General features: G+C 41.0%; 1 protein-coding gene across 4 annotated transcripts in view; it reads right to left on the reverse strand.

Moving 5' to 3' along the window:
• The window catches only part of LOC111251968 (uncharacterized), a 17,451-nt gene extending 9,517 nt beyond the window's left edge, over positions 1 to 7,934 (reverse strand). The window contains exon 1 of one of the 4 annotated variants that reach the window (XM_086990966.1): positions 7,677 to 7,934. Coding sequence is in view for 1 of the 4 variants with exons in the window: in XM_022809175.2 (XP_022664910.1) it covers positions 5,773 to 5,808 (36 nt within the window). In the remaining 3 variants the exon portion in view is untranslated. Of the gene's footprint in view, positions 1 to 5,772; positions 5,918 to 6,150; positions 6,279 to 7,629 lie in introns of those variants that run through there. The other 3 variants (XM_022809176.2, XM_086990965.1, XM_022809175.2) reach the window with 3 other exon arrangements.
• Between the last annotated feature and the right edge of the window lie 8,134 nt (positions 7,935 to 16,068).

A 16,068-nucleotide genomic window follows, 5' to 3' on the forward strand; every position in this document is an offset into this window, starting at 1 on the left:
GTGTCTGTGTGTGTCTGTGTGTGTCTGTGTGTCTGTGTGTGTGTGTGTGTGTGTGTGTGTGTGTGTGTGTGTGTGTGTGTGTGTGTGTGTGTGTGTGTGTGTGTGTGTCTGTGTGTGTGTGTGTGTGTGTGTGTGTGTGTGTGTGTGTGTGTGTGTGTGTGTGTTGTGTGTGTGTGTGTGTGTGTGTGTGTGTGTGTGTGTGTGTGTGTGTGTGTGTGTGTGTGTCTGTGTGTGTGTGTGTAAATGTATGTGTTCGTTGATTGTATGACTGTGCCTCTTTTGAATTATGGCGAGCTTTGTTAGCAATATCATCGATAAGTTACCGCGTCGGCAAGCAGTGCGCCCTATAAGGGGGGCGTCAACCGTGACACGGTTACTCGTTGAATTGATCCCATCGAAGCCGAGGTTGCAGTGAGGAGGGCCAGGAGAATGAAGGAGAAACGCAAGCAGACAAACGGCCAAATCAGGGAAACAAATACACGGAAATATATAGCAGCGTTCGAAATCAACCCCGTCCACGACGGCACTTACGTTTTACCTCACTCCAAACTGACACGCTTATCTCAGTGATCGAGCCGAAGCACATTCGAAAAAGGACTTGAACAACCGCATGCCAAGCGCGAATCCAGCGTGGGCTTGATGCTTCAATACGGCCAGATGCGGTGCCAGCGGCCGGAAACGCAGGAACCCACATAGGCTAGCCGTCGTTGTCAGGAGCTGATTCTGCGACAGGCACGACGACATCAACTGATGTCATGTGGATTACAAGGACCTGGTGCTGAATTAAATTGAGAGACAAGGTTGAGCTCATTCATAGTTTTTGGGCTCATTGTTGTCGAGCCCATCATTGCTGTGATACGTGCGCAACAACTGTGTCGTTTGGTGACAATTACCCTTTGTAGTAATTTATGAACAATGAAAGTACGCAACACTTCCTTGTTTGTTATTTTCATATGTTGTAATTAACAACGAGTTGGAATTTTAGGTTTAATCTATTTAGGTGCTTCTTGTATGTAATCTATATTTATCTGTGCGTTATTCATGTAAGTGGGATAGTTTACATATACTATTTTATGCAATAATAATTTTTTATTATTTAAATATAAAACGATAGTGAAGTTTCGATCCTAATATTCTACTTTCAATAGTGCATTGGCTACTTTATACGTGATTTTGCAAAGAACGTTTTTATCAAGTCTTAAGCTAAATGAAGTCTTCATGGACGAAATATTCGAAAAAAAATACATCAATAATGCCTGCAAATGAATGCAATGCTTTATATTTGCCATGTCGTATATCTTCTAATGACCTTTCACCTTTGCAATGAGTACACTATAAGCTATATATATATATATAGCTAAGCTTACAACTTATATAACTTGTTATATATAAAACGTTTTACTTTATAGACTAAAATTTTCCATTTTTACGAGTTAAATTGTAAAATAATTTTAACGTAGCTAAGGCAATTTCTTTCCTAAATTTGTGTTCTATTGTTCTTATAATGAACAATTTTGGCCACAAAAAATAAAGCCGAAGTACTTTAGGCCACAGAATTTTACCTCATTGCCAATGTTTGCTGCAGTTGATGCTTCTCTTTTAGGCATAGCCCTTAAAGAACGGCGGATAGCACGTCGGCCTTGTTGGCATTATCAACTTAGCTGCTACCCTGATCTGAATAACGGCGTATCTGACATACTCAAGGGAGCGTCAACCCGTAATCAGTAGCTATTTGAGCTAAGTGGATTTTCATTTTATTACCAGCGTCACAAGCTCGTCGTAGCTGTCGTTATGATTCCGCTTATGCTTCGGCGCCTAAATTGCTTCAGCTAGTGTTGTTCTGATGTCGAGACGTCGCTGTTTAGCCGCGTGGTCCCAAGGCTGACCAGCGGATAGGGCCAGGTTTGCCACGTCTACTCACATGGCTATTTTGATATGTTTCTGCCGTTTTTGTGGGATTATTTTCTGTAGGTCTCGCTCGTTTACTTGATCCTACCGGATCACCCGAGCAATTACCATTGTTGTGCTTGTTATAAATTATACCACAAGCGCCAATCATTCGCTTATTTGTTATACCTGCAGTATTGCCTATTTTTCATTATTATTCTCTGTTCTCTCATCGCTGAAATCACAATTGGAAGGACCTTCAATTTTGCTATTTCTCAAACGCCCATTCTGTACCCTCATATTCTACAGCTGCACATACATGTGTTGTACACAATAATTGATGATTAAGCTTTGTTAATCGCCATTATCATGTATGATTATGTAATATAAAGCGTCGCTCAAAGGCCTCGAAAGTACATGAACGGTTGCTATTTGCTGCTTTTAGCAATGACAAGAAACGCTGGTCTGGCTAGGTCGGCGTAGTGGACTAAATTTGTCCCCTTAATCTTTGCCAATACGGTCATTCAGTGCCATATTGGCCACTGGTTCCGTCTGTCCCTCTTGCGCATCTATTTCCGTTCCCGAGCATCATAAATAGCAGCACATTTTGTAGGACATCTACGCCCTCAACGCAAAACAAGCACACAACTATGAACGTTATGCTACCAAATGCGACAAGCAAACAGTATCTTTGCCTGAACCGTTCACAAGCGACTGTATTTTTTTTATCTGCAGAGGATGTGAATAGAAACGCACAAATCTAAATAGGACCTCGCTGAAGTTGCTAGAACTGAGTGCCTTCTTCGCTTATGATGATGACGTCGCGTGGTGAAAGCGGCTGCAATAGCGACGAAAACAATTATCTATGCCGATCATCAAATTGCCTATGAAGCGATAACTGGACCAATAAGAAACACGCTAACGACAACGATGACGGCAAAGCGGATGATTATTTTAAAACGGTCACAATACCCACTGCTGCGACAGAACGGCCTCAGGCGTTTCCACGAGTCGGTAAATGAATCGGCTTCAGCTCCCATTATGCATAGAGTGCTACTCTATGCATTTACCTGTGCTACTATTATAAGCAATGATAATGGCACGAACAGTGCTAGTGCGCCCTTATTTCCATCTCCAGGCATCTCGTCTAGTACTTGCTGTTAACGAAGTATTGCACAATAACGAAAAATTCGTTATCTTGGGTTTTCTCTCCGACTAGTTTCCTAGGTGGTTACTTGTCGCTTTGGACATGGGCGGCGAGAGCGGCTTCAGTTTCGCCTAGCCCACTTACTACGCGGATGACAAATAGGAAGGGATGAGTATAGGATCAGTTTACGCAAGGAGGTCCTTTCGCTATATGTCTACCATCGTGCACATCATAAGTAAATATGGAACCTCTAGAGTAGCTTGGGTGCGCTTGCCTTTGTTTTCCAAGTTGGCTTCGTTGCGTGTGCTAACGAGACAACGTGACCCGCATACGATATCGTAGTCATATGGTTCTGCCATTTCTCCACTGCCTGCTCAAGGATCCAGGTCACTTGGTCTAGGTAAGCAAAAACGTCGTCTCCGTGAACGCCTACATATCTACCCTTAGAAAAGGGCTATGTGTGAAGGCTAGGATGTTGTACATGTGTTTACATTAGATCGCGGTTATGAGAACAACAGTTACTCGAGTAACGAGTACGAACCCGCTAAGTTCTGAATGGGGGAAATTTGCAGAACGCATAACCGGAACAAAGCTGACCCGTCAAGAATTAAAGGTTTTTACAGCGACTAGCCATCCCCTAACGATTCTTCAGCTTCTTCGCTTTGAAAGAACGAGCAGCATAAAGAAGAACACGAAAGAGATGGAAAAGGACTTTTCCGCAAGATTTTGTCGACAAAGTTCTTCTGTCTAGAATATAGGGCGCCTGTGATGAAGGTCGTAAGGTGTTACGAATGGATGTGGCCCGTGGGCAGAGAATAAGTGGGTAGGCAGAAGGCAACTGCGCTAATAAACTTGCAAATTATCTGCACATACCTGAAGGGCAGTTGAGCTTGTTAGCCAGAGAGATTGAATCAGTTACAATATATAAATTATGCGCGAATATATATATGACTGTCGTCATACTCTTACGTTTATGATAAAAGTTATGACAATAATACTTATTATAGTAGTAACTATTAATAATTAGTAGTAGCTCTGCTTTTTTACTATGGATTAGTTCGTTCCGGAACGAACCGAATTGTTATTTAGCCTGTATTAAGTTGTTAATAGTAGTGCCGGTACGGTAGAAGAACACAATTTCTTAAGTTTCTGCTTGCTCGCTTAGCATCTAACCGTTTGTGTCACCTTTCGATCTGCATTCAATATGTCTCCGAAAAACACTTTTACAAGCTACCTTGTATAGAAGTGCTTTACTATATCGTAGAGCTGTTCGGAGTAACGCAACTAGAGAACGAAATATTCGCAAATAACAATGGCGCTAGGTTTTTTTTTTGAGCAAACCGCAGTAATAAAGTGACCATCTCAGTCCGCTTCTGCCGTAATAGTTAGTAACTTAATTGTAAGAAATTCAAAAGCGCTATTGACAGGTAAAGCTTTTCAATATCTCGACAATCTTGGGTCGTATAGCACGAGCCACTTTTGATACTATCTTCAATACTTGGAACCTTTAAGGAGCAAGGAACAAATCGAGAACCTAAACCTCAATAAATATAGCGAGTTCTACGTTCGGTGCTACTGCTAAACGGTGTGTCAGATGCCTGGCTTCCAGATCAAAGCAAAACGTGTCCACGCCCGGTTTTAAACCCACATCACCTCATCATCATCTCTTGAAGATGGTTAGCAAACTCATTACTAGTGCAGCATTATGAGGACGACGAAGTAAACCTAGTATACTTAAGAAATGCAAAGACGATGAATTCTATTGCATAAGCCCACCTGTTGAGAGAGACTCATGGTAGCTTGACGACAGTGCGCTTTAGTGCCTTAAATACCTCATTTATTTAGGAATAACGCTAATATCCAGTTGACGATCATTCGGAACGGTGCCGATGTCAAATAATAAATGCAAAGAACCGACACAAGTTATCGATAAAGAAAGCACTGGCTTTTTCCTACATAAAGGTAGCATTTTATACATCGTGTGAAATGCCGTCAATCTGGAAGCATTTCAAGGCCAACTAACTTATGACCTTGATCACGTGAAGCCAGGTTATCTAGAATACCCCTCAGGATTTCACGCTCAACAAGTAAGACTCGTCTTTTTGATTGTCGGCATACGACTATTAGCTGAGGATGTCAAGAAGCTGTGCGAACTACCCGAAACATGAGCAATGGATCGACGCTATAGACCTGGAAAACTGTTTAACAACAATACAGACCTAGAAGTCCACGCTCCTGATAGCATACTTAGTATTGTTTACTGATGTACTCTCGAAAATCTTTGTATGGAAATTTGCTTTTTTTCTACCTGGTTCGGTAATGGCACCGACCCTAACCGTGTGCAACGGGTAGACCGTCACGCGTAAAACATCACTTGAATGGTAGTGGCGATCGCCCGTACCATAATAAGCAACACGATTCGCGCATCTTTTATGGTCCTAAGACGCAGGCATCGTAAGGTTCTCTGACTGATGTATCCGACCGGACAATACACTATCGGCGGGAAAAACCGTCGCACATCGCTCACATCAAAGCTGACACTCAATCTAGAAGGAGTCCCAGGTGGGTCTACCTATACCGTGGACCCTTTAGATATAGGGCGATCCTCACAGAGAAAGTATCTCGTCTATAATTACGTTTGCTGCGGAATGTTAATGAGTCAGTCATTCTTTTATTTTAGCTCATTTCATCAATTGTTTAACGGCAGTGCACTCGAACCACATATATTTGTTACATACCCAAAAATTCCATAACTTGCCCAGCAGCTCATTCATGCGCCAAAATATATTTGTACAATCATTGGCCAATCAGCGCATAAGGCCATGTAGAGATCTCACGCATCGCCGAGTTTGACCGAAGATATTTTCCTACCCTGTCCCCGTGATTGCGCTGTGACTAACACATTTGCCTGCTTGGCTTAGAGACCCGTCGTGGTCTGGGTTCGGATCCGGCCTTAGGCACACGTCTGGGATCTAGCTATTTGAAATCATGGCCTAAATACCAGACACACCGGAACTAAATATCTGCACGTAGTTCATTTATGTAAAAGCTGTCTCCCTCTGCTTACTGATAATAGCACATGCGATAAATTGCTGTGAATGAGAAGGCACACTTACTGAGATATGTAGCGTCGTGGCTGTCCACCACAACGAGTACGGGCATTCGAGCCATTGCACACAATGCAAGTAACCGATTTCGTCTTTTACCGTTCATAAAGAGAAATAGATGATTTGAGATATAGTATAGCAATTATCGTTACTCTCATCTATTCGATGATGACAACGATTATTTTCAAGTGACTTTCATGCTTTTTGTGACTATATGTGAACCGGTTAATGGTACTGTGGAAAGACCTAAGGGACGCAGAGGGAATCCTCGTTACTAACCAGACTCATTGGAAAAAAATGATTGCGAAGAGAAATAGCTGAGTGGGTCAGAATATCGATGAAGTGATCGATTGGCAATGTGGTTCAGAAACTGAAGGACAGAATGCCCTCTTCATTAAGGGGAAACCGAAATCGAACACAGCGTAACGAGGAGACAGGATCATTCTAGCCGTAATGATTTTTCAATTGCGTCATAGGTGGCGAACTTTTAAGCCAGTGTCCATAAAAACGCTTCGATATCGTGACGAAATGAATGGTTTTGTGCGTTGTAAGGTTTTCGACAAACAGTATAGACATTTCAAATGGGTTACACGTAGACCCAACTATGTTTTTAGATTTATCGCTAGTGATGCTCGACAAGTCTACGCACGTTTTGATTCCACGAGTCCTTCAATCCAACAAGTCACACATCGGAGTAAGATAATGGCATATACAGTGATTTCCATCCACAGTTAGTGAATAAAATTATGCACACAGGACAATGCAATGACTTACTGCGAGTGGAATTATTGTCCCAGACGAAAGTGGTTCCCGAATAAACTATGAAGTCATGCATGACAAAATTAGTGTACTAAAGTCAGTAGTTAAGGCCCGAAGATTCACTCGACTTAATCCGATCGAAGACGTGTGCAGTCATGACAAACGAAGAGCCATGCGTGACGGAAATCGCGTGGAAATCAAAGCACACACAAGCCAAGCTGCAACTATGATTGCAGCCAAGGTCTGGGGACAACTTACTAAGTGTCCGTTCGAAAATGCTTGTTCAGCGATAGTGTGTTATTATTAAAGCTATCACAAGCAAAGGAAGGCACCTTTCATATAAAAAAAATCGGCACGCAGACAATTAGAGTACGGAGCTATCTTCGATTCAACTCGGCAATGTGAAATTTCCTTATTTGATTGGCCTTATTTGATTTGCCAAAGATTGTACCCTTTTAATACAAACGTTACGCTAGGGTTTTACAATCTTGAAATTGGTTTAATGATCGACACGGATCTGGTTCGTTATGTTCGTTACGGGCAAATCATGTACACAGCACATGAACGGCAACGACAAAAAAAGAACCGTTAGTTAAATGTGAATATTAAATTAAATGCCATTATTATAAAACAAGCAAATGCTTATAATCGCTTTTATAAAGTTGTTGACTATAATAACTGCTAACTTGACTTGAATCCAAGTCCGGATCTAAGTAAAGTCCTACTTACTATCGTTGTTGGTTTACATGTACTGCTGTTTACCGAACGAACCGTACCAGGCTTTTCTAATAGTATCCGTATCTGTTGGGCGAAATCGGGTCATGAAAACGGCGACCAGACATTTTGTTTCTGCGAAAGCTGACCTATAAGATAACGTTATTATCGGGTGACAAATGTACCACAGCAGAAATAGGCGGCTACTTGAGTAAGAAATTTAATTTGCCCACAGTAAATCACGATAATTGCATGCTTATCGATTGTCCTGCTACGAAACAATTCGTTAGCTCGTATAGGGCAAGTTTAATAGTGCCTTATATATATATATATATATATATATATATATATATATATATATATATAATGTATAATTCGATCCTTAATAGTACTAAGTTATGTTTTCTAGCGACGAGATCTAATAAATAACGTTAAAGCGTTCATTAATGAAGCCCACCCTCAGCGCCTGTCTTTGCTACAATATGATTGTACTTCATCTTACGGAACGGCGTTAGCGCTACGCTAAATATACAAATCGTTGAGTTCGGTATTATGGCATCAATGAAAAGATTTATATATTTCGTATAGGTCGTGACAACCATACAATTGCAGATTATTGAGAATATCACGTAAATCATCGATATAATAATCATTGGAATGCAGCTATAATTACGTAGTTACTTGCCTAATGAAACTATGGATATGACATAAACGTTCCAAACCATCAGGCATTGATTTTATCCAAAAAGTTCAAGGTTTACTTATTTTAAGCTTTACGCTCTATAAAACTTTTGTTACGGATAGCGTCAAATGGCACTTTTTAGGCAAACTCCGACAATTCATCTAAATTGAAAACGCAGCGACTAGTAGAGGTGACGGATTTCAAGGCATAGATGTAATAAATTTTGAGCTTTTGAGAAGACAATGTTAGTTTTACTCGAGATTTGATTAGGGCTAAGGGTATCATCTTGTAGAACCCGTTTAAGATGGACAACGGAAATCTGGCTAGCTATTAACCGTATACCATGACATGTAAAATAGAAAAAAAAATGAGATAATAGTCGTACGATGGGCAATACCGAACGCTCTCAAAATTCGGAAGACCATTACAGTTGAACGTTCCGAAGATTATGCGTCCTGATGTAATAGGCAGACTGCGATCGTGAGTCCATTTACGATTTCGTTTCTCTTTCGTTACTTTATTTGAGGCATGTATAACGCGTAACCGAACATAACGCAAAACCCATTTTACAGAGGGATAAAAGGGCCGTGAAGGCCGCAGTAAGACAGGATTCAGCTAAACACTTGCTATGTTCACAATCTTAAGGTAGGCCTTAGAATGCCTAAAGAAGGAGACATCGGATTTCTACAACTTTAGCCGCAAATTACAAAGGCCGTAGAAACAACTATAGTTGTTCTTTCTACGGTAATGTCACATTGATGCGGCTCGTATTATTGCTACAACTGCGATTACAACGACCCCAACCGATATTACCCCTGTGACTGCAGTATCTTTCCAGTTCCAGAGTTCTCTATGTGGTGTATGTACATCTTAGAGGGGAAGGGGGGCGGGAATCGAAATAATGGGAAGAAAGTGGAAAATTAAGCCTAGCGGGGATAGGAAACTTTTAATAACGAGTCGCTTCCTACAAGTAACACTAGAGCCGTACGGACCGTCCGAAGTCTTCTAAGAAGATCTAAGATAGCCGTGTCGCTACGTAGAGGCACAGCGAGAAGCAGGACGGGGAGGAATCGAAAAAAAAAAAAAAAAAAAAAATCGAAAAACGGCCACAACTACTGACATCGAAACGATCAATATAATCAGTAAAAAATCAATAAGAAATCCTATGCAACCTTTTTAATTTAGCAGAATTACATAAGGTTAGGACAAAATAATTGCTTGGTCTATACATATATACATAGGGAGATATGGCGGAAGCCGCAAGATTTATTGCAATATTCTACCCTTTTATCTGAAGCAAATCCTACGTGTATGAAAGATATCGAGCTCATGTTCGCGATATATCTTTTGACTTCATACAATTATTATTACCACAATCAATTATAATTATTTATTTGGCAGTGAATCTATCACTGTGCCTAAAATTTCATAAGCGGACATTTCTTGAAAAATAGATGCATTTTTTGAGTCTTTCTTAAAAACTATTTATATAGGGCTATAACAGCCTCCATCGTGTCGTAGAAAGCAATCTGTTTGTTTGTTAAACGCCTGACTTCTCATACTTCTATCAATTTTCAGTACAACTTCTACACGGGCATAGTCTATTTATGACACAATGAGCAGGTTCTCTACCTATCGAAATCTTCCTCCCTTAGTGCAATGTGCGGGAACGTTGCGACAAACAATCGAGCATATTTTTATTAGGACATATATTTAGTTACAAATTCCTGCTCGAAGTAGTTACTCGATACGAATTTCTAAAAATTTTACAAAAACAGGCGCCAAATAAGTGAACTACGTTCTACTTAAAAAACCACCGCTTTCCAATACCTGTAAATGCGCTATTGCTTATTGCTTGATTACGTCAGGTTATCCTTGGCCGGTTCAAGTATATACTGTTTAGTGACCCACTGAGGGAGATCATGTCCGCTAATTTTTTTTCGAGTTGATTTCGAAATAAGCTTGAAAAAAAAAACGTGACTTCAAGAAGCAGCATTGCAAATCTTCAAATTATAGCTCGATGAAGGTAAACAATCCTTTACAACAAACACAAAATAAAAAGAAAAAGATGTCCAATCGATCCCCAGAAAAATACTGGAGATAACGCCAGTAGCAATCACATACATACGTGATCGATTCAGAAACGAAAGCCAGACCGGATTTACCGACCGAACAACCACCCGTGTATAACGTGTAGATTTCAAGCACGCGTAGACGAAGTCGTAATGAAAAAGTCCATCTGCGGATCGGTGCACAAAGTAGGACAGTAAGTCCCAGTAACGCACACTTACCAAACCAACTTTTCGGGGAGATATACGGGGAGTATACGGGGCAACATGTCAGAACTAGCAAATCAGCGCATGCGATCCTCCTGCGACCCATACCTTTTCTGAGTAGATTTCCGAGCAGTCTAACGTCACTAGAATTATTATAAAAATACATGTGCCGGAAAAATTACGTTGGTAAACCTGACCTGAGAGTGACGCTGTTATATACAACAGCGTCACTCTACAGTAGAGTGGGTTACTGTCGTAGAAGAGATATACTTTCGAATGCAACTGATGACTTTCTTCAACAAGCAGCGAAACAACCTGGCAATCCGGTTACTTATATCCATAAAATCGTACCTAACCAGGAGAGAAACAGCTCGCCAAATCAGATCTACTAAGGCATGCTCGAAGGGCTTTCTTTTCTTCATTTCATTCCAGCATTCTTCAAATGTTCCACCAACCAATTTCATGTATAGGTACACAATTCGCTAGCGAACCAACCTGAAATAGAATAACCCGGCGATTCGTAGCAGCATCCTCCATTGAACCATACGTCGCAGCTTTGATAAAATCAAACTATAAACAAACATTTCAAAAAACATAGAAAAGGTTTTACCAGCAGATATCGCAAATATTGACAAGAAGAATGTTACGATATCGCTCAATGCTCATAATAATGTAGATATTCACACATGAAATAAAGCTGTCAAGAAGCGTACGACAGGAAAAAGACACTCCCAAACACTACACCTTATAATGTTATTATTAGCAGTAAAAAAAATTGCACACACGCAGGAATCTCCACCTTAACGCTACCTCGGTTTTCGTAAAAAAAAATGTTTATACTGTGCACTGAAAGTTTGCACAACGGTCAAAGAGAACGAGTAAATGACCGGTGGAACATTACTGAGAATTTCTTTTTACGCTTGACCTAAAGCTGTCTGTCACAAAAAGCGCCGCATCGATCTTGATTCATCAAATATCGCTTTCGATTATTGAGGAATAAGCGGAAATAAATAAAAGGGTCAAATCTCAGAAACGATCTAAATGTACGTGCCAGCGCGTTCTTAGGGTACAGAGCCCATGCAGTTGAAGTTGTAGACACCACTAGACGAAGAACTAACTATCCAATATGGACGTCCATTTTAAAATATTAAAAAACAAATCTCTGTATCTCTCATCTGTATCAGCAAGTATTTTTCCTGTACGCTTCACCTGCCTGGAATATAGGCTTAGAAAAAGATAATACTATGAACACGGTGGAACATTGAAAACATCCAAGAATGGTGGGAATGAATGTCCAGTCTCTTTGTTTATATAGCCATTTATTGTTTAATGAAGGATGCGTAAAGAGAAATATTGTTAAATTCGTCGAGTCAAGGCAGTCCTTGATTGGGGGCCCAAAAACAAGTTTATGTTTACGACGGTCGAGATTGGTGTCCTTACGAGTGCACTCAACCTTTTCGCTGTGATTCTGAAAGAGCACAGAATAGCCATCGACGACGGAAAACTGTCTAAACTCACCCGTATTTTTCGTCTTGCTGAAGGGCCTCACTGACCAAATAATAAAGCGGAGGGTCAATCGAAGTCACCTCGTGTGTGGATGGCCTAATCGTATACGGGTCGTCGTGCAGAACGCCCTGAAGCAGGACAACGATCACTGACACTTTACGCTTAGGTAGGTCGCCTCTTGCCTATGTAAAGCAATGTCCGTATTTGGAGTTGCTGTTCTCCGTCAATAGCGAAATTTTATTGCGTTCATCACTGGATGCAGGAGACAGTGTTGGCCACATGGACGATCATCTCATAGCTTGTCCCTCTGTCTGATCTCAGCTAGTCCGATTTCAAACTAGCTCGGATCGCAATGTATGAGATACGCTCATGTGAAATGATGTTACAGTGGAAAACCTCGAACAACGAAATCGGGTTGAAGCATTTTTGTTCGAGACACTAGGACCACATCGTGACCCGAAATCGCCTTACGTATCTCTTGGCGGATTCGCTATTTCTCTCGCTCTAGCGACGAAAGTCATCAAGACCAGTTGTAGAAACTGAAAGCAAAAATTCGCGAAGATTGATGGGAATTTATTTGCTCCGCATACTATGAGGAAAAACGAACGGAAAGGGATGGTCCGACGAAACAGACATGTCGCCACTAGCTTTGGCGTGCGTTAGTTCCACCGTACAACTTGCAGGAAACGAGGTTCCTATCATGACGGAGTATGTAAATGCTTCAGATGCGAGGGAAATTGTTATACGTCTTATACCACTCATAGTCCCTAAGTACCACAGTTAGGACATTTGACGTAATTCGTGAATTAGCGATTCAGCAAGACTTATATGACTTACAGGATGGTAAGTGTTTCAACTGGTTTTATATAATTCCCCCTATATAAAGATACTGACTACTACGAGCCAACAAAATTAAATTTCATTGGTTGTTATTGGTGTGTGACAGTCTCGTGTATCGCTTGTTAATTGCGCAAGAACGGAATACCCCAATAGGGCAGGACGAATCAGTTAGACACGCTGAGGTGTCTTACTATGAAAACTCGCGTTCACCAACAATTTGCGGGCATATTAAAATATGACGGCCTATTCTAAGGTATTACAACTGGAAATATATTTCTGAATCTGAATGGGTAGTACTGTTTGTTGTCGTAGTCAGAAATCAAAACAAAATTGTTTGCAGCTTCGCTTATGCCCTACCGTTTCATATTAATGATGTTTCCGTTTTCAGCCAACCCGCATTTAGCGGTCACCTTAGTGGGCTTAGACCTAACTTCTATCGGATGTTATTGAAAATGAGTTGTGATCACGCGGAATATCGAGCAAAGTCTTGTTGTACTTCAAGATAACCCAAGTTACACCTAACCTAACAGCATTCATTAGCACCCACTCTGCTGACAAAGCATACGTCGTCTCAGTTTTCCTTTTCCAAACGTTCGACGTTGCATTGCCAATCACTTATCCTAGACCTAGAGCAAGTGGGCTGTTTGCGCGTTTTCCATTCCAAAGACGTTGGAAATTCAGCCAGGCAGGCAGGCAGGCAGCAAGCTTAGCTCGGCTTAAAGCAACTTTGGACCCTTGTCGACACCAAGTAGCTAGAGACCCCGTCCGTTACGAAGATGATGGCCAGTAGATATGTAACGACATTTACTTGTCGGTCACTCGTCGATTCGTCCGCTCAACTTAGCGCTCTCTCGACCGTTAGCCAAGCATGCATGCTATCTCTAGTTCGCACATATATAAACAGAACTTTTAGTTTAATCCGCTGTTTCTATTAGTTGTGGTCAAATTAGATTGGGACGGCTGCGTAGCATAGCGATCACTGAGCTAAAACGAAGGCTCCAGTTGGATCATAGTAGCGAACGCTGTCGGCTCCGTCATCGAAATTTATCCATCGCTATCGCGACCCAGACATCATCTTTCAATTGAATATTGAACACCGATACAATCATCGCAGTTGGCTGAACAACTGTGGCACTAAACTATCACTCCGTCTTTTCATAGTGATACACACACATCTAATGCATAAAGCAGGCATTGCGCCCATAACGGTAGCACGATTCGATAGCTCGTGATGCCTCCTCGTACCTCCATATGATAACGGGGTCTATGGGGGCGTATTATTGACCGACATATGATCCGTGATCGGATTGACCGACTTGTCGTGCTGGTGTGTAACTGTCGGAACGTCGACGCTTTAGTGGGTATCGGCATCACAAAGCTGGGCGTCATCATCATCGTTATCAAAGTGGGTGGTATGCTTTTTAACTTACTACTCAATAACTGTCTGGTAATTCCGCTGCTATCGGCGCATATTAGCGATGCAAACTAATGCATAATAGCGCGAATGAAAACTATCCACAATCTCAACCTTTATCGATTTACATCAGCGTTGTACTGCGTCAATTGTGAGAGAGAGACGTGGAAAGAGATAAATAAAAAAGATTATATATATAATCGAATATCAAAAGTCTAGCATATCTGGTGGAATAGGTAGCGCTGAGACCATATATGTATTTTTAATGCTCGCAGGATATTTGTCGAGAACTGTGTAGCAGCCTTGGAGCGGTTGTGAATTTATATGGCTGCCATATAAAAAGCGGGAACGAACGGGAAAGAGGAAAAAATAACTCGGTGGGGTTATTATAATGGTTCAAGCCGCTGATACAGAATTTATGCTAACGTTTATTCTATGCTAGAAGTGCTCAATAGATAGTTTAGCTAGAATGACTTTCTAAAACTTCTATCTTAACCGTTTGTTTCATAAATCCTTCTATAAGTTTTGGCCCTTTTTAATATAAAGAAAGTGCCACAAATGAGGAGATTTAATATCTTGACATTTACGCGAGCTTAGAATAGCTTGTCAATGCTCTCTTTCCTAAATAGCTTTCCTATGTAAAGGTCCTGTTTACGTATACTGCGCCCTATTTTCAGGTTTGAGCTCTACCTAGCGTGCTCTAGTCGCAGTTATTACTTATCCCTCTAGTTCATACTGCGCTTTGTTCCAGGTTCTGAGTTTCTACTAGAACGCTAATACCATCTCGGCTCCAGCCGATAGGCTTTTGCCACCGCCAATCGGTAACGGCTTCGGTCCTACTATTTGAACTTCACTACTGCTTCGTTGTTGGACTATCGCTATTTCGATGGACCTCCCGACTCACTAGACCAGTCAGTGTTTGTTCCCTCTTGATTTTTATTGAGTTACTTGTTATATCATTGCTGCACCAGGGAACCTTTCTTGGTTTATGGCCCAGTATACCTAAAATTATTTTATTAGAATTAATCTTGTGGCACACTATATTCGTAACTTTTCGTGCTGGCCCGTTTCCATCAGGAGTTGTTTTTCGCGATTTTAATGCATCAGTTTAGCGTTTCGTACCGGCGCCGCTTCTACGTCTCTCGCTTTCCTCCGACGGTTTCTACTAAAGATGCTACGCTAACGTAAGTGGTTAAGTTTTACTGCAGTCGAAATGGTCGGATTCTCATGATATATTTTGTGCAATTAGTTTTATACTAGCTGCGTGAGGGATTTTTGTCTGTTTAATATAGATAACCCTGCTGGTTCTTTTTGGTTGTAATCGTTCGCGTGATGAATATCTGTTCGGGTGTCGTTAACGTTCGTAGTGTTATTAGATGTAGTCAACGATAGTGGCAACAGAATGGGAAAAAATAGGGTTTGCCTCAGCAAAAATGTTAAAAATGATGCCCCAACCTACGAAAGCTGCCCCAAACTTAATGCGATCGCTAATATGACTAAACGTTGATTCACCTTATTTCATATGCAAATGTTAGACCTTTACACTGGATACTGGCGGAAGCGATAAGAAAATCAGTGGTACAGCAACGACGAAATTACCAGATCATTGTTCCAACATATATTTGTCAGTATAGTAAGAAACGTATTTCTTTATTAGTGGACCTTTGTAGCTTCAATACATAAACGAGCTTCTATACCATAAAAGCAAGACGATTTGTACGTACTAGCCGCATCAA

The sequence above is a fragment of the Varroa destructor genome, unplaced genomic scaffold (assembly GCF_002443255.2).
Source record: "Varroa destructor unplaced genomic scaffold, Vdes_3.0 BEIS01000005.1, whole genome shotgun sequence".
Classification (NCBI taxonomy): domain Eukaryota; kingdom Metazoa; phylum Arthropoda; class Arachnida; order Mesostigmata; family Varroidae; genus Varroa; species Varroa destructor.